Source organism: Corticium candelabrum, chromosome 9, assembly GCF_963422355.1.
Source record: "Corticium candelabrum chromosome 9, ooCorCand1.1, whole genome shotgun sequence".
NCBI lineage: Eukaryota > Metazoa > Porifera > Homoscleromorpha > Homosclerophorida > Plakinidae > Corticium > Corticium candelabrum.
In genome coordinates this window covers 7,561,717-7,581,034 of record NC_085093.1, presented here as the reverse complement: position 1 = coordinate 7,581,034, position 19,318 = coordinate 7,561,717, and the positions used below count along the sequence as shown (strand labels likewise).

The window sequence follows — 19,318 nt, the reverse complement described above, 5'->3', positions numbered from 1 at the left end:
CAGGGAGGGACGCTTCCGTGATGCTATGAGATCACCAAACTCTCAAGGTTGCCTACGAGAAGATAATACCAAGGCCCTGGAGGAACTTCATCGTCGTCATCCAAGTCACCAGCTACCAGAATGGACTGATCCGCTGACCGCTCCTCTGTGTCCCGACTCTGATTTTGTCTTAGAAACTCTCAAGAAATTTCCCAGAGCCTCAAGTCCTGGATATTCCAAACTATGCCCACAGCAACTGCTAGATGCAATTGTGGGAACCACAGCTCCATCAGCGCAGAATTGCCTTGAGAGCTTGACTCGTTGCATTTCCGTTGTGTTTGTTGTGCTGCTGTTCGATCAAAGCTACCTACTATTTTCCTTCCCTATAAGCAAGTTGGAGTTGGAGTTTCTGGGGTTTAGAAGCTGCCATACATACCCTCAGCTACTTCATCAATACTAATGATAACATTCCCAATTTGTGCTGCCTTAAAATAGACATGGCTATGCCTTCAACAATTGTGATCGACACTCATTTCTAAATCGATTACGAAGAGAACTTCCTGAACTGTATTCTTGGGTTCTCTGGTGCTATCACACAATTGGTGAGCTCGATTTGGAAACTGCCGTTTCATATCCTCAGCCGGTGTTCAACAGGGAGACCCTTTGGGTCCACTGTTATTCTCGCTTGTTGTAATGGAGCTAATGGACGAGTTGGGTCCAACCCCAGAGATTGCATTACAGTTGTGGTACCTGGATGATGGAATTTTCATTGGAATCTGTCCTGAAGTTGCATCTCTTCTGAGGAAATTGCAATCAGCTGGCACTTCTTTTGAATTGCAGCTAAATGCAGCCAAATGCGAAGTGTTCTGGCCTTCAGGAGACCAATCCTTTCTGGAGATCCCAAGCGATGTTCAGCGTGTTGATGCCAACAAAGATGGGGCTGAGTTTGTAGGATCACCCGTATGTGGTTCAAAAGAGTTTGTCAACAATTCTTTAGCTAAACGTGTTGACAGAGATCTGGAATGTCAACAACTTTTGTCAGATTTAGGGAACTCTCAGGTGGAACTTCATCTCTTACGCTCTTGTCTTTCTTTGTGCAAAATCAATCACTTAATCAGTACAGTTCCATCTGATGTAATCGAAAGTCAACTATCCAGATTTGACGCTGGTCTACGGTCATCGCTCAAGTCCATCATTCATTCCTCAATACCAGACCTCTTCTGGAAACAGGCCACCCTGCCAGTACGATTGAGTGGTCTGGGCCTTCGTGAATCAACAAGAACAGCACCGGCAGCTTTCCTTGCAAGCTGTAACTCGTCATGTGAGCTGGTTCTTCAACTACTGTCTGGAATGCAACAGTCTGCCATCATCCCCAGCTCATCTCTTGACCAAGGTCTCAGCCTCAAAGGCAGATCAGTCGTACAAGATCATCTCCGTACTCTTCTACCGACAGCTAAGATTGACGTTCTTACAACTAGTCAACACCAACTTCAGTCTTTGCTTGACTCCACAATGTGGCACTCAATTAAAGACAACACCAGCTTACGTGATCGTGCCCGACTTAACACGATATCCGCACAGCATGCTGGAGCATGGCTGCGGGCAATACCCAACCCCAACACTGACCTCACCATGCCCCATAGAGAGTGTGTGGTATCATTGCACATCTGGTTGGGCAACCCACTTTTTCCGGCAGATTTGGGTTCCAAGCGCTGTTCCTGTGGACAGATCTTAGATAAATTTGGCGACCACTTGCTTGGATGTGGCCAGAACACGCCGACATGACGCCTTACGCAATGTTCTTTTTCACGCTTTGCTTGTGGATAATGGCAACTGCCGTAAGGCACAATGCTGCAACACTGATACTTGTGCCAGATCGGGTGATATTTTCCACCCTGGCTTCGAACAAGGCTGTGCCACCTAGTTTGATGTAACAGTGAGGAACACAGTGCAACCGTCATATGCTACACCCAAACAGCTTACAATGTAGGAAATGCAGCTGCAGCTGGAGAAAGGGAAAAAGACCAACGTCATGAAGCCAATGTCACATCAACTGGGAGTATTTCCACCCTCTTGTGTGCGAATCTCTTGGCTTGTGGTCACCACACAGTTTGGAAGTATTGAAGACTATCGCACGACGTCTATCTTTCAAAAGAAATTTGACAGTCAGCCAGGCAGTCAGCAACATACATGAACAACTGTCGGTGAAACTCTGGCTATATAATGCCAAAATGATATGGCACAGACTGGCTCTAGACTGTACTGACATGTTTTTTGAATAAAGTGTGTTTATATAAATATATAATTACATATATATAATAGCCGCCCTGGAGATATCTTTCATCCAGATTTCGCTGATGGACGACCAGGTTATTTCGACGTTTCGATAAGAAACACCATGCAGTCGGCGTACGTCGCTAAATCCGCCATTTCTGCTGGAGCCGCTGCAATGGCTGGTGAAGAAGAGAAAGACCATCGACACGACAGCGAAGTCAATGCGACAGGAGGTTACTTCTACCCAATAATAGTGGAGTCTTTTGGTTTGTGGACGTCTTCCAGTCTTGCCACTTTGAAGGTTATCGCGTCCAAGACCACAGCAAAGAGCAGAATAAGTTTTAGTAGGGTAGTCAGTAACTTACTGCAACAGCTTTCAGTTCGCTTATTTCAGTTTAATGCACGTCTGATTTGCACTAGTTTGCGATTTGACACTGAGTTTGACTTTTGGGATTTGCCAACTTTGGCAGGGAGCGGGTAGTTGTTATCTGCAATAAGAATATATATATATGGCTAAAAAAATTATAGCCAAATATATATTTCAATACAACCAATCTACGATACAGGCAAATCCCATAAACTAAAATTACAGTCATTATTGTCTAACAACAATCTACGCAGAATCATGCGTGCATTATACGACCACAACTTAACTGACAATTGCTGCAACAAATTATTTAAAGACTGACTAAAAGGAATAGAATGAAACAGAAACAGGTTTAGATGCTATAGTCTTTAATGTACTCAAGCTGACATCCGTCCATGTCCCAAATGATTCAACTGCAAGTGGAAAGAAGAGAGCACCAGATGAAAACACTTGGGTGTCGTACTTCATACACTTTAAAATTTCTCCTTCTAAGGCCGCAAAACCGGCGTTGCTTGCTGAATGCGACACAAATCTTTGCTGGAACGAATTACACACGGTTACATCAAAATAAGCCGAACGGCCAAACAAAAAGTTTGGATGATAGACATCTCCAGGTCGACTATATATATATATATATATATATATATATATATATATATATATATATAAAGCTCAAATTGTCTGTCTGTCTGTGTGTGTTCTCATTTGGCGGGTACGTCTTTCGTCCGTTCGCAACCGAAATCGGCACGCACACTCAGTACACACAGGCAAAGATTTGCGTAAAAAAAATAAAAAATATTATGCACCGGGTCCCTCTCGAGGGGTCGACCCCAGCGTAAAATTTCTCGATGACGCAAACGCTACACATTCCAGTTCATTCAAACACACGCCCACACCAGTCCTGTGTAGACCGTACGGGCGTGACTCCAGTATCCCCCCAACCCTAAGTTGCACGTGACGTCTCGTGACCTATAAAACCGCGGTTAACTAGAAACCTGACAAGGTCAGTCAGATGATTATTAGGGAAGTGCGACACGTTTATAGTCATTTTCCAGAATGATTCATAGTGACCTAGTCCGAAAATTAGAGACGCCTGAATCGTGCGTTGACTTTTGCCAAGAGCACGGCCTTGTCGCTACCCGGCGTCTGTGCAACGCTTGCGGCAGTGATATGAAGATGCGCTCACGGTAAGGGTGGCAAAAAATCGTCAGACTGCTTTTCGTGGCGCTGTGAAAAGAAGACATGCACCAAGGAGCGCAGCATTCGTAGAGGAACCTGGTTCAAGTCTTCAAGGCTGACTATCAGTCAGATTTTGGAGTTTACATACTTTTGGGCTCGCAAGGTATTGCTGTAGTGTTGTGTGTTAGCTAGAATGAACGGTATCTAGGTGTATGCTACTCTATAGATTCCACAAGCTACCGCCCGCCTCGAATCCCGTGTTCGCTCGCAAACCACGTCTGTCAACTGGTCGTCTTTTTGTAGAGAGGTGTGTGCTGTCGTGCTATCAAGGCATACAGCGGATGAAAAGCTAGGTGGTGAAGGCAGAGTAGTGGAGATCGACGAATCGAAATTCGGTCGGCGAAAGTACCAACATGAGCGCGCTGTCGACAGGCAGTGGGTTTTTGGAGGAATTGAGCGTGACAGCAAAAGGTGCTTTCTCCAGATACATGCTACAATTCTATGTGTACATTCTTATTTTAGTGATTGTTAGTTGGAGCTGATTTTGGGTAGATGATCTAGGATTGCATTTAGCTTATTAATTAACAGTGGCTTACATTTAGTATTCAATATTTAATTTAGGTTGTTGACTTAGAAGTCGGGTATTGTTAGGTTGTACAAGACCGCACGTCAACAACTTTACTTGATGTAATCCGTGATCATGTTCTCCCGGCCACAACTGTGGTAAGTGATTGCTGGAAAGCTTACAACTGCCTGGAAGAAGAAGGCTATTGCCACTTAACCGTCAATCACTCATTGAATTTCGTCGACCCTGACACAGGAGCACACACGCAAAACATCGAAAATACGTGGATGCAAGTAAATGTGAAACAGAATCGCAATTTCACATGCAGTTGTTTGACTCGTCTATACCCTAATTGCTGTGACTACAGGCTAAACGGTCACTTCCTCGCCACGGTGTTTCACATAATCACCTGCAATCCTATTTGGTGGAGTTTATGTGGCGCCGACGTTTCGGCGGAGAAGATGTCTTTCTGACATTTTTGTCGCATGTCGCTGAGGTTAGCTTGCATTATTAGGAAATTGACAATTTTTTTGTATTTCCCCGACGTGCACGCGTAATCGAGTACAACTTCTATACTGTGCCCATGTTTAAATGGAGGCTCTAAGGCGAGGGGGAGCAAAGCGACTGGTGGGGCGGGAGCACCTCGCCACGGTATACTGAGAACCACCCTTGCCGGAGTTGCCAACTTAAGAGTTAAGATATATTCATAGGGGTGGTAGCATCCGCTCCTAGCTGTCTACGGTCGGTGAAAGGATCAGTCGCCAGCCGGTGTTACATAGTTTGTATTGCGACGCAGGAATTAAACTCTAGACACAGCTTCTACTTCAATATACACTAACTACTATTTTATTTACAGGTATATCCACCGACGACATTATAGATCAAGCTGGTACTCGATTTTGGGTTATTAATTTGGTTTCAATTTGTGTTTTGGTGTGTTTTCTGTTAATTTACACGCGACTGGTTCGCGTGTTTTTTTATTTTATCTAGAGTCCTTGGTAAACATAAATACCAGAATAGTACGGTACCTACTAACTCGATTCATCATAGCTTGACACCAGCGGAGCCACTCCACGAAACGAGCCAAGAGGCGCCGAGATTGAATCTGGATGGGATCGGCAAACATGACAAACATAGGCATGGGCAGGGAAAGGATCACGCACGCACACAGGCACAGAGGAAGCCACAACAGAGGAAGGCACAGGTGGAAGACGAGGACAGGAATCGCGAAGAGAGGCACGGGAGACCACGGGACAGATAGGACACAAGGGCACTACTAAAAATTTAATTTTAAAATTTTTAATTCCCCGAAGCGCTAAACCTCATTTACCTTGGCGCGCCCCCATGTCAATCAAAAAACCCTGTGGTTTTTTAATTACTCACACGTGACTGAATTAGCATTCACGAGACTGGTTGGGGGATACTGGAGTCGCTCCACCATACGCGTCGTCGTCCTTCGCAAAGCTTCGAGCAATCGAATATCTGTTGCCGACGAAACTTACTCTTCTAGCGCTTTCGTTTCTCTCCAAATTCTGATTGCATTTGCAACTAATCCAACTACACGTTTTCTGCAGCAAGCGCTACACGGGAAGTGTGTCGATTTCTATCGAAACAAGCGCAAAGAGCAAGATTCGAATTCATTCAGCACATCCGGGACCTCGCAACAAAGATTGCACGTGACGTGTCCACAGACCTATCTTTACACTACAGTATCTTGCCTGTACGAAGAACGGGCCATGTATACTAGTACACACACACACACACACACACACACACACACACACACACACACGCACACACACACACATGCACACGCATGCACGCACGCACACACACGCACACACACACACACACACACACACACACACACACACACACACACACACACACATGTATATATATACATATGTGTGTGTACACACAAATCTCAAATTTCTCCTCCCCACGACCAAGTTTTATGATAGGACCTACCTTAAAATCGTTTCCGTGTCCGACTACAAATGAGTCTAAGAACGATTCGTGCAAGTGACCAAACGGCGGCAAAAACGCTTCATGAACTTTCGTTGCCCCATCCTTTTGTATTGTAGCTAGGAACTGTGTGTACATGACAACCAAGAAACATCTTCAGGAGTTGAATGCCACCTACAGTCAACTAGTCACACGTCAGTATGATCAATCCTTTACTACACTGTGCTGCATCTAACACTGTTGATAGTCAATGTTTGCTGATATCAATTTCTATGTCAGTAAATACCATACCACTGTCGTTACAACGGAACTGAGTGCATACCTAGACTGTACATTTCAATTGTCTTGATCACGATCGCAAAGCGACGACTACCTATACCAGGCCTATATACGTAATCTAAACTACTAGGAAGTTTGCATGTTTACTTCCAAGACAGCTAGCTAGGGTTTCAACAAATACGTATTGTCTAGCTAGGACCCGGCGTTTCAGTAGACGGTCTGAAAACTCCGTTGGACGTGTTACTCACGAACGCGAGGCGCCTACGGATACCGTAAACTAGTTAGAGTATTAATTCTCCACGGCTTACACTAGAAACAACACTCAACAAACCAATAGTCAGTAGACTCGGTCACTGGCAGTCTAATCAGAAATATCCTAACTAATAAGTGCTGTCACCTGATCTACAAGGCTAACTTGTGATCCTGTAGCCACAGACCAAGCGGCTACTCCAACGAACAAAGTGCCAGTTACCTGCGAATACAAGCATCGGTAATATTAATGAGCCATAATTCGTATGCAGTGTCTAAGATCTCTAAAACCACTAACCCAGAAAAGACCGTTCAAACTGCATGCTACAATCTTCACACATCTTCTGTGGTTCGCATACGGCATTCTATTTCCTTGGATGGTGGTCCAGATATAGGGTCTACGCATGCGTCAATTAGAAGCAGAACAAATTTGTTTATTTATACAGGGAAAGTCTTCCGCCCTACCGACACCCTGTTTATCCCTGCCCCGCCCTCATCGACAGTGTAGTAAGTGCAATTCGCAGCAATGCATGAATGTTTTAGCATGTACAAGTTGAGGTACAAAAAATTCTAGAGAATTCAAGCGAATCAACTCGTGCACGCGTGCGTCATGATCGCCCCTACATCCCACGTCCTTGAGTTGTCACGCTGTTTACTTATTTACATTCTTTTCATAGAATGTATCACTCATGTCATCAACTAACGCACAGTCTAACTTTCTGATAATTGCAGAAGAAACTTTAATTCAGTAACTTTACGTTTCATTGATAAATATTTGTTTCTTGGCGTGGAAAGGTTGCATGGCTTCTGTTACAGCCGCATGAAAATCTTGCAATTTCCAAGTCCCATGGAGTACCGTCTTTAGACTGCCAGATCGAATATACTCGTAGAGTGAGTTCAACATCTTTTGTCGATCTGATTCTACAAAAACAAGACACCAGTATAACTAAAGAAGAATTAGATCTATCATAACCATGGAAAGAATGAATCCATACGTGTACTTGATTTAGACCATCTTGTCATCCAAAAGCCTTGAATACTTTTGTCATTAAAGATAAGGGAGCCCTACATATCAAGAGAATAATTTGCAAACAGTATATAATTACATGTAACCTAAGACTGCCTTGTATTTAAAATAGTGAGTGTGTATGTAATACAGCATTACCATACTTCAGTTCTAAATACTGTTTCAGCACTGTACAAGACTAAAAAATCTGAAAAAGTAATAAGCACCACCTTCAGTAAATAGCGCAGTACAGTGTAAGTGCCCCCTCTGCTTAGGACACATTACTATCATTTTTAGCAACAGCTGTGACACTCATTTAACAAGCTAATAATAAATAGGGTACCTGTCCTACCTACACGATACAAAGTCAACTTGTTTCATCTTCCCCCAAACAGATGCCATGCACCTCATAAGCGCTGCGCTGCTCCAAAGCAATAAGCACTACAACCTCTAAACAAGAAATACGTATATACTATAGTTTTATATGGGTATACAGAGTTTTAAAAAGTTTCAAATCTGTTAAATTAACAAATTTAGGAGTGACTTCTCCATTTCATACAAATTTATATCTTTGTGCAGTTACACCTCCCCAAAGCCTGCACGCATGAACAACCAAACAATATGATTGTCTCTAATCAGAAGACAACTTGAACTGCTTGTCTCGTCCCTCCTCCCTTTTTAATATCCAGACTATGCAAGACTAACAACTTCGTTACTGCTATTTAAGGATGACGTACCAAATTCTAAAAATATGAAGACAAGAACAGCACACTAAATAGAATATTGTTAGCTTGTCAAGAATCAAAGTAACATTGCAAGCAATATGCACATATATAAATACTGTACTACAGAAAACTGTAAGCTGAGAGTCAGCATTACCTACACAGCACACTTTGTACCTACTGTAGGAACTGTGATTGGTTGTCGTGACATTCCTCCATATGTTACCATAGTTCCTCCATCCCTACAATAACATACTAAGTATGCAACAGCAAAGTCCCACATTTTACAATTTAGATTGCTCACGCAAGGAGTCTAAGTAGAGTGAGTGAACTTTTCCCTCCAACTCCATTCAGAGCAAGAGTTGGTTCTCCCATTTGCTAGTTCAAAAACCCATTACACATACACTGCATGTCTATGCCAACAAATAAAACAAATTAACCTCAATGACAGATTTCATTCGATAGCTTTGGGCAAATTCTTCGGTAACAACTTCAGTAGCTCCCATCAGTTTTAACTGATCACTTACTTCTGACAAATTGGGCCTATATAAACAGCAAATCACAATTAGAGTTTACATTTTTTGATAGACAAAACACTGGTACAACATCAAGGCTGTGCAAAACAGAATTAATGTATTTCTTAATCGCAAAACATGCTTGAGAATAGAATACAATGCTATACAATGCCTTCTAAATACTGTTTGCAAAATAGCATGCCATGCTAAAAATACCACCACCTATGATAATGAGCAGGTCACCACTAAACTTACATAAGACAATCTGTGGCACTTCCCTTACAACAAAAACTCAGGCGTTCATACTTGACTGCTCACATCTGGAAATGTCTGCAACTTAGAAAATGGGATAAAGTACAAACAACCGCAAAAGAAGTGTCACTGCCTCCCTAATATGGCATGTCCTTTAAATTTCTAGTTAGTGTTGCTATTTCTTGATCACGTTACTTGAAACATGACAACCAGAACTTGTTACTGAAGACAACCAAGACAAATATTCTGGAACAATCATCGTACCTCTGCAGCATTGGCCCCCAGGACCCCGTGATCAACAACAGTATTTCCAACAATTAGAGAATGCAAAACCACACACAAAGCAGAGACTACGGCCATGTTTTTAAAACATGATGCCACCTGGAACTGTCAGAGGCGCAGCATTTAGAGCAAATAGAACATCAGAACAAATCAATAGCATCATTGCCATCATTATCGTCATCGTCATTCTCGTCACCAATGGCAAAGGAGGAGACACTGAAATTCATACCCATGCAGTTAAAATAGCGCACTTACAAACAGGAGCAACATCTGGCAAACCCAGGAACTACAAAAACAACAATTCATGGAGGCTATAATCAAACTCAGAATGTTGCTATGGCATATATATATATATATGACATAGCAACATTCATATAAGGTATTCAATACATATATATATATATACCTATATATCAATATATTGCAGATAACACCTACACGTCCCCTGCCACCAAAGTTGGCAAATCCCAAAAGTCAAACTCAGTGTCAAATCGCAAACTAGTGCAAATCAAACGTGCACTAAAACTGAAATAAGCTTCAGTAACTCCCATCAGTTTTAACTGACACTTACTCCTGACAAATTGGGCCTATATAAGCAATGTCCAATATATGGACGTTCTGACAAATTAGCAGCTGGATAGAATTTCATAAAATATTTCATTGAGAGTTATATCCCCTTCAGTGATATCCTGTTCTTTGCCCGGGCTGATTGCATTATTAATTGTTAATTAATATCCCGCTATAAACAATTAAAATTCAAAGACCCAGATATATGCAAAAATATCTTGTCTTTTTTGACGTCTTGGCACTAATCGGAGCGTACCATCCGATCTCAGAAACAGGCAGTTTAAATTCGGTGGAGATCTGACTGGCCTTCCAGAGAAATTCGTGTGTGAGTGGAAGGGGGTTCGATCAGCCTAGACGTCACAGATCATGAAATTTAGTGCACGTTCCCAATGACGCACATTTGCTCTAGATGCCGAAGGAAACTCGTCCGTGCATGGTTCTATCACATTGTACAGTTTCTAAGACATTGAGAAAACTTTATCTCGTGTTCGGTGTCGTTTTCAAGAATTCTAGCAAGTCTCTTGTGACGTCGTTGGATTGTGACGACAAAGGTCAAAATGTAATTGCATGTAGGCGGAACCTACATGAACAAAGACCTGTTTAGTTCAAAGTCGTGTCGTTACTTCGAAGACGTTGCTGGCGTTGTGAAGGCCAGGTGTATCAAACGTGACAGGAATTCAATTCGCCTAAGGGCCAAACAAAGGACAGGCAATTTTTTAAGACCCGGATAAGTGCTAAATATCTTGCTTTCATGGACGTCGCCCATAATAATTGACACGCTCCGCACGTACCGTCCCACGTCGAGAAGAGGCAGCTTAACTTAGGTGGACATCCAATAAGCCATTATGGAGATATTTGCGTGCAAGGGGAGGCGGGTTCCATCAGCAGAATATCGCGTTGTGGCGGGAGAAGTCCGGAAGACGATGACAGGTTCACTTTCAACCTCCGTCGTTTTGGCTGCGCGAGCAAAATTCGGTGGCACTGCAGCTCGCCGTTATGGAGATACACGAGTACACACACACACACACACACACACACACACACACACACACACACACACACACACACACACACACACACACACACACACACACACACAAGCGCATGCCTCCTCCACCTGTATTGCTTCCGTCTAAACAAACACCGTACGCCTTCAGTGGGGACAAAGGCAAAGTCACAAAAAAGTTTTCCCATGCATATTGATGCATTTGTGTAACGGCATAACCTCCTTTGCTTCGAAAGTACTTCTCACAGGTCTGGCATTCAATGGCTCCTTTTTGCTGATGTATAGGTTTCTCTTTAAGCAATGCATTTGCATCTCTTCAAGTCACTAATGCGTCTGACACCTTTAACACATTCAGGGCAGACAACAGTTTGTAAATCAACATTGCCAGATGACACTTGACTAGACTAAACTCTTACCAGGGATACATGTTTCTTATCATCATTGATGCACACTCCAAATGGTTAGACGTGTACCCAATGAAAACAGTAACTACAGCAGCAACATAGAAAGACTAAGATGGTCATTTGCAACCCACGGCTTGCCAAACACAATTTTATCAGACAATGGTACCGTTTTCACAAGTGGTGAATTCAACAAACTCTTACGGAGAAGAGGAATAAGACAGGTATGCTCCGCACCCTACCAACCAGCAACAAACGGGCTGGCAGAAAGGGCAGTGCAGCCTGATAAACAAGAGCTGGTGAAAATCACCCAAGAAACCATCACTGAAAAAGTGACATTTTTACTACAGTACCGGATGACAACACACTCTACCACGAGCATATCTCCCGCAGAAACACTCATGGGGAAACGACTAAAATCGAGAATATACCTCCTTAGCCCTAGTCTGGGTGCGACCACACAGCAGAAGCAAGCACAACAAAAATGAAACCATGATCAGCGAGTATTGCAGCGGAGCTTCAACATGGAAGATTCGTTGTTCGAAAAAAAAGACAGGGGCCAGGGTGGTTACCTGGAACAGTGGTCAACCAAAAGCCCCAGCGTCTTATGATGTTCAAGTCGCGGGTCAAGTGTGGCACAAACACATGGACCAGTTGCAAAATCGCCATGAAACTACTACCACCACCACGGCATTCCCACAGAATGAAACGCCAGGGACACACCACCAAACCACTGCAAGTTGTGAGGAGGTTATAGAGACATTTGAAGACTGAGGTGCAACCAAAACCCTAGTAACAGAGCCACAAAGCCATTCAACCAGAGCGGTGAAACCAGAACCAGCGGATGTAACCGGACTCGGGATACCATTCGAAACACAGGAGATGACAAGTTCACATTCAGACCTCACTACTGGAGTGGAAGAGAGACGTTATCCCATTAGACATCGAAAGCCTCCGGACAGACTAAATTTGTAAGAACCAGTAATCACGTTTTAGTAGATAATCATAAGATATGTTAGCTGTAGTTGTTGATGTTAGCGTTAGCTAAGGAAAGGGGATTGTAGTATAGTGATACTGCGTTGATACGGGCCTCCGGTCACGTGGTCCTCTGGCTGTTTGTGAAGTTGTCTTTCTTTGTCTTAATAACTGAGTTATTACAAAGACAGAGAAGTTACCTAGACGAAGCCAGAGAAGAACTGAAGGACAACCACCTGAACAATTAGGAGAGTGAGTATTTAGCGTTAAATCAACTCACACTGACAGGTATTTCAATTTCAAGTGTCACCGTAACTTCAGCACATTGACAAAAGCTGTGAAATGCCAAAAAATGAGAGCTCTCAATATCTGTCATCATTGTTACAAATAACAAGAAAGAGAAATCATAAAAAGTTTCTAATCCAATAATTTTCTCAAGCCTCTTGTTTCCAAGATTCTTACTCAATAAAACGAACACTGACCTTGCCTCAACTCCAGACAACTTCCAGCAAACTCTCTATTTACCCTACATCTTGAGTGTCAGTGAAAAAATACAGACAATTTGCTGTGGATTACAAATTAGAACTGTTTTCAAGTCTAACAACACTCTCAGACAACACCTAGTGAATGTAAAGAATAGAACAAAAGAAAAGAAAACATAGTCTATAAAGTTTCTTGTTCTGATTGCAAACTAGTCTACAGTGGTGAGACAAAGAGATCACTACATAAAGAATTTTAGAACACAAAAGTGCTGACAAAGATGTTACCCAAAGAACGGAATAGCAATTCTTCTCGAAACCATCCCAACTGGTGAGATGCTAAACCTATAGCAACAGCTACTGGAAATGACAAATGCTAAAAGCCATACACATCCAGAAATGTCAGCAATGCATGAATCTAGACTGTGGACTGGAGTTAAGTTAAGTGACATTTGGAGACCTCTACTTACCAGCCAATTAAGACAAATTCCTGTAATTGAGATAATTCATTAGTTGCCGCATAGTTGCCATAAGCTAACGCACTTGTTGTAATTTGTAGCCGCAGGTTATTCTGCTTGCAATACATCCTATGCATGCTAGTAGTTCATTGCATTGGGTGCATGGGGTGGGCGTTTCCTGAACAAAGAGCGATAGCATAGCTGATCTCATTTGTGCCACTCTGCTGATGCCTGGTAAGAGACAGAGCTCTCACTCTTTATGTATGAGCCAGAAAAAGAAATCAATGAGTCTGACTCTAGAGACGGTAGTCAAGAACACAAACGGATGTCTAGTACACTTTCCACACTTACCACTAAATGCTTCTCATTAGTTTGGGTGGAGGACACACCTTTTGTTGACTTTGAGATCAGTGACGTCATTTATTGCAAAAATCAATCATTTTTAGTTCAAAAACAGAGGCAAATACAGACGTAAAACTACCGCCATTCAAGTTCTCTTGTTAAAAGCTATGTTTAAAGTGTAAGTTGTTTTTCTGTGGCACTGCCCTTTAGCTGGTCTCTGAACCAAACACATTGATTAAATACATCATCTATCTCTTGCTTGAACACAACATCTACTTCTGATAGTGCTGCTCACCATTGTCTTCTAATTTTCAAGCAATGAGCCCGTGCAATTTCAGATATACCCATAGCATTCATAGTGCCGCCCCTGCTCCTAAACACCTTCCCACGCCACTGCATTAAAGGGGAACTCGCACACAAAAACAACTTGCTTTTGAAAATAGCCTTGTCTTTGAGAAGTGCAACGGTACCCTAGTCGCCTGCCAAAGCGACTGCGCAAAGGAGAAACTTGCATTTCAAATGCTCCTAGACAACGATGCATGCGAGGTATGACGTCACTGGAGGTCAACCTGGATTGTTTTGTATTGGGAAAATCTCAAATAGTGCGACGCAACTTTCTACATCAAATCGCCTAATTGGAGACAACACTTGAACATTCATCTTCACTGTGAGGTAGGTATAGTTTCGTAGCAATGAGAGAAAAACGCTATTCAAGTCTCTTCAAGTCGATCTAAAGTTTCCTAACTCTGATTTGAAATATCTACCGTTCATTAGTAATGCCGTTGACTTGTACAGTTTGTCTTAAGCGTGCCGGAAACGGAGAAAGAAGTCTGCTGAGATTTCTATTCAATTGAGCGTGGTTGAGAGAGTGGATTCTGCATTTGAAGCTAAAAGGGAGGTGATCGAATCACATTCCAGAGTAAGAGTAGATCATTTTCAGTCGGATTGCTTTGAGAGAGATTTCAAAGCAAAGCTAGTGAGCAGGTTAGGGTTATGGTTATAACAGATGTAAGAGTGTTATAGTTTTCTACCTGTTCCAGTCTTTTTACAGCACTACATGTCAAAGCAGAAGTTGATGCGATGTATCCTAGAGGTTCCAGACATACGCTCAAGAGAAGTCATAACAAATGCCTCCAGTGTTTTCCTCTCATCGCTACAAAAAAGCTGCACCTAATTCACAGTGAAGGTGAATGTTTAAGTGTTGTCTCCAATCAAGCGATTTGATGTACAGAGTCGCAGGTCGACCTCCAGTAATGTCATGCCTTGCACACCTTCTTCGTCTGGGAACATTCGAAATGCGATTTCTCCTTTACAGAGTCACTTTGGCTAGCGAGTAGGTACCGTTGAACTTCTCGAAAGCAAGGCTATTTTTCAAGAGCGACTTGTTTTTCCGTGAGAGTTCCCCTTTACCATATTTAATACTCTAAATCAAGTAAATTTCAAAAAAGGAAATTTTTTAGAAATTGAAAGTGTCTTTTGTAAGCAATATATTTTTGAAACATGCCAGAAGGCAGTATGATGTGTAGCCACAGCAAGAATTACAAAAATGTGAAGCACAACTCCTACATGTGCATCACTCCTATGAATTCTGAATGAACTTTCACGTAAACGAACTCTCACAAACCATGTTACTAATTGTTAGGCTAATCATGAGTCTGCTGTAGTATCTAAGAAAGCAAATAAAGATTAAGGCTCAACTGACGTACTCCAGTGAGACCAGTGGGAGAAAGCGTAGAGAATTTTCGGTTTCCAGAAAACTTAGAAAGCGATTAAATTTAGGAAACCGGTTGGTCTTTACAAAATTTAAGAAATTAAGTGACTTCGAAATTTACTTGAGTTAGAGTAGCAACTCATCTTATCATGTCATGCTAATCCTTTGTATAAAATGAGCAGAAGCACACTTGCTAAGTCACCACTCTCTCCCCTAGTGCTAACACTGCATTATAAACAACAGCTTCTTTGTTAGGCAACAAACGTGCTTATTTAGTACTTTTTAGCTAAGAGCATGTTCGCACTAGCGACTAAACATGTTTAGTTGACAGCTTAAACAACTCTCGCTAAACCTAGTTTAGAGGTAGTTCAGGCATAACTATCACGTGATGATAACGCACGTTCCCATAACAATGGGTGTTGCAAGTGCACTTCTAGACTTGCTCTTATTTACACTCTTATGGGACATTCTGGAAAGATAGTGCCTTAGGCAGTCCAAGGAACAAAAGAGAGAGTTGCTACAACGTAGAACACGACAGTTTGCTAACAGGTTCTGTATGTGAGAAAGCCAAATGTGAACGCCCGCATGTAAACAGATTTAGATTCTAACAAATTTTATTCTAAACTAGTTTAGAGTAGACCTAGTGTGGACACAGTCTCTAAGTGTTAAATCGGAACATCAGCCTATACCAACCATACAACCCATCATGGACACATTAGATATTAGATCACTAATAATGCTCTTGCTGCTGTTGGACCTACATTAGCTGCTGAGCAAGTAACCGGCAACTATTGTATAGCGTACATAAAGAAAATACAACAGCTTTATTATCTAAAAGCTTAAAAAATTATTGCTACACTGACTAGTAATTGACTACAGCAAATCACCACTGCAATACAACTATGCTGGAATATGGGCATAAACTTAAACTAAATCATCAAACCTGTCTCTTATGATGTTGATAGTCCTCAACTTCCTAGCAGCAGCAATTTGAATTACAGCTTGACCGACTCCACTGTTGGCACTGTTCTGAATAACAACATCACCTACACCCAAGTACACATTTGCATGTATACAGCCTGTAGAGCTTGTTGCATTAATACAATGAGATTTAATAGAATATATTTATACAATCTATTTTTAAATAATATAATATAATTGTTTTACACCAAACTCAACCAAATAGTTATAGTTCCTAACTAAACATAATCTATACTACCTCGATCAGAACTCTAATCCATTTAATCTTTTACAATGTAATAGCTCTTGCAACCGTTTTCTTTAAAGGGACACTAGTACAGATTATGCGCATCCTCATACTGTCATCCCACTCTTTGCTGGTTCTTCTGTAATTACCAACTGCTTATGGATAAGACAATGTCATTATCATCAAATGCTTCTGCAGACAAATAGCACCCAACAAGCAGTGTACGTTTGATGAGGTCCCATTAGGATCCAAATGCCAAAGTGTGAACATCACGATCTCTTGCGAGGAATGTGAGATGTGCATGTAAAGGAAAGTATGCAGAGCTCGTCAAACTGACCAAGCTTATGTTAGCATAGACTGCTTCTAGATCACGTGAATATTTATGTTGTGCAACAAAAGCAGTATGTTCCAGACAGCTAAATGTCAGCATGCCTTACTGTGCCAATACTAAAAAATATAATGTTTGGAAATAAATCACAGCAAAGTAGTTGAACGTGAGTCTTTGCAAACTGAGCACATAAAACACTAAGAATCTCCGTTATTACAAGAACATACAATGTACAATATCAATGCTACTTACAAAGTTTCATTTTCTAGTGATTCTTTTTCCAAAGAAACTTGATTTCGTTCTACCAAAATCAAGTTTGCATGGGATAGCCATCTGTACAAAGTCTCCGAGGCAGTAATCTGGACAGTGTCTTTAATGTTTCCACATTGTACAATGTCAGATCATATAATTATTAACTGTCATGAAAGAACATTGGCAAGCAGATATTGCTTATCTATTAAAGATGCCTTTGAGAAAATCAGCCTTCTGCATTCTTAAGATTTAAACCAATACCTACTACAAAAATCTGCGGAGGAACCAAAATGTGTTTAGCGTCTCATTTTCGAGTGTCACATTGCGTGTGGCCAGCAAAACATGAAAACGAGACGCAAACTCATAATAGCTAAACTTGTATGTAAGAATATGCAGCTTTCTATTTGCTAGAACAATGGTCACCAAACACGGATATGGCCTACAATCAAGGTCAGCAGCGAATACAGTCGTAGGGGAGCACTAATTAGCCATAAAAGTTCTTGCTCAGGTTGTTCTGCATTGGACCTAGGGCATTACCTGCTTGACTGTGAAAAGGGCCCACTAATAAGCAGGTTGTACGCCATGATTACACGTGTTGTGTTAAATCATGGTTGGCAGTGAGGACTCTACATCAGTTACATATGGATCTCTACAGGGATGCCAAAGGTTTTCAGGACTGCCGTCCAAGACTTCTTAAGTTCTGGCGACAGAATGGACTTTGGCACCAACTGGTCACTTTAAGCTGGGCTTTGTTGAAGTCACGTGATCAGAACAATGTATTCACTTTTAGAGGTCATCCATAATTGTTGACATTTACTGAAGAGTACAAAGCGTACTCTTTCTGCATACCCCTCCCCAACTGTACATAAAACGTTGGTCATGTGAATGTAGAACCATGGTATTCAGAGCTGCCAACTCTCCCGCATTTGGGACCTTCTCCTGCCTACCTGCATTTGGCATCAAATCTCCCGCATTCTGACCATTGGTAGGAGTGCCTGTTCTGTGTAACCATACCCTTAATTAAGTTACTTGATATCCGGATATCAATGTCTATGTGCCAGCCCCTCTCTCCATCCGGCTCTTTCATACACACTTGGTCACAATATTGACATAGAGGGAGGAGTCGGTCAGGCAAACTGTCCGGAAGTGGAAAAGGGGAGGGGTTGGCTATCCTAGACTACTACGGAGTTGTATTGCTGGAAAAGCGATCAAAGAAGGCCACAAAACAATACAATCTAGAACATCCCAACTAGCCGCAACAGTGTATATACCTCATTCTTATATTTAATTAATCTAGGCTTATATTTTAGTAACAGGCAGTAGTACAGTAAGGGTTATGAGTAGATATATACTACTATGGAAATACAGACACAATATATACGTGGCCTACCACTATTCATAGTATTAGGAGTGGACTCAATGTCCCAGCTAAAGAAGTGTGAGCTCGCCTAGGAATTCATGTGAAATCAAAGAGGAACATGAGACGGAAAAAACCGCTATGAATGACAGTATGGAAGCAGGAGCAGCAGCACAAATTGCTGCAATGTCATCAACGGTGTTGCTGCAAGAAACTGTCCCGATGCCGTGCCGCCCAAGCTGAGAGTTACAGGAGACCTAGCTGGGACAGAATTGGAACAAATAGAAACAGCTAGGTCTGGAATTCTTATGATAGAGATAGTCTCAAGACTAAATAAACAAGCGCATGAGAACAGAGTTGCAACGTTTATATCTTGCATTGGATCGAAAGTGCTAGAAATTAAATCTACAACGCACTACCAATTGAATCTGAAGAAGACAAGATGAACACGGAGAAAGTGGTAGAATTGATGGAAGTACACTGCGTAGGCAAGACAAACATTATCTATGAGAGATTTCAGTTTAAGAGTAGGCAGCAACAAAATGGTGAAACAGCTGAGAAGTAAGTACATAACAGAAAAATGGTGATGACTAAACTA

At 41.8% G+C, this 19,318-nt stretch overlaps 2 protein-coding genes across 3 annotated transcripts; both read right to left on the bottom strand.

Annotated features, from left to right (window-relative positions):
- Positions 1-2,824: 2,824 nt before the first annotated feature.
- Positions 2,825-7,249, bottom strand: LOC134185017 (uncharacterized). 2 transcript variants are annotated; one of them, XM_062652798.1, is made up of 3 exons: positions 7,159-7,249; positions 7,009-7,083; positions 2,825-3,157 (listed from the first exon to the last, which is right to left on the bottom strand). In XM_062652798.1, the coding sequence occupies exons 1-3, from the start codon at positions 7,222-7,224 to the stop codon at positions 2,942-2,944; spliced, it is 357 nt and encodes a 118-aa protein (XP_062508782.1). In that variant the 5' UTR covers positions 7,225-7,249; the 3' UTR covers positions 2,825-2,941. The 2 variants fall into 2 exon arrangements, with proteins under 2 accessions (XP_062508782.1, XP_062508783.1); XM_062652799.1 differs by lacking the exon at positions 2,825-3,157 and adding an exon at positions 6,342-6,516.
- Positions 7,250-7,495: 246 nt separating this feature from the next.
- LOC134184764 (enoyl-[acyl-carrier-protein] reductase, mitochondrial-like) lies at positions 7,496-16,698 on the bottom strand (the record flags this gene model as incomplete). Its single annotated transcript, XM_062652508.1, has 6 exons — positions 7,496-7,781; positions 7,856-7,925; positions 8,770-8,830; positions 8,893-8,966; positions 9,029-9,131; positions 16,520-16,698. Coding segments are annotated over 6 exons (654 nt in total), but the record flags the coding sequence as incomplete, so codon positions are not given.
- Between the last annotated feature and the right edge of the window lie 2,620 nt (positions 16,699-19,318).

Coding starts and splice junctions, on each gene's coding strand:
- LOC134185017 (XM_062652798.1), bottom strand. CDS start 7,224: ATGCCGTATGCGAACCACAGAAGATGTGTGAAGATTGTAGCATGCAGT. Junction 7,084..7,158: donor GTTTGAACGGTCTTTTCTGG/GTTAGTGGTTTT, acceptor TTGTATTCGCAG/GTAACTGGCACTTTGTTCGT. Junction 3,158..7,008: donor AAGTTAGCCTTGTAGATCAG/GTGACAGCACTT, acceptor AATTCGTTCCAG/CAAAGATTTGTGTCGCATTC.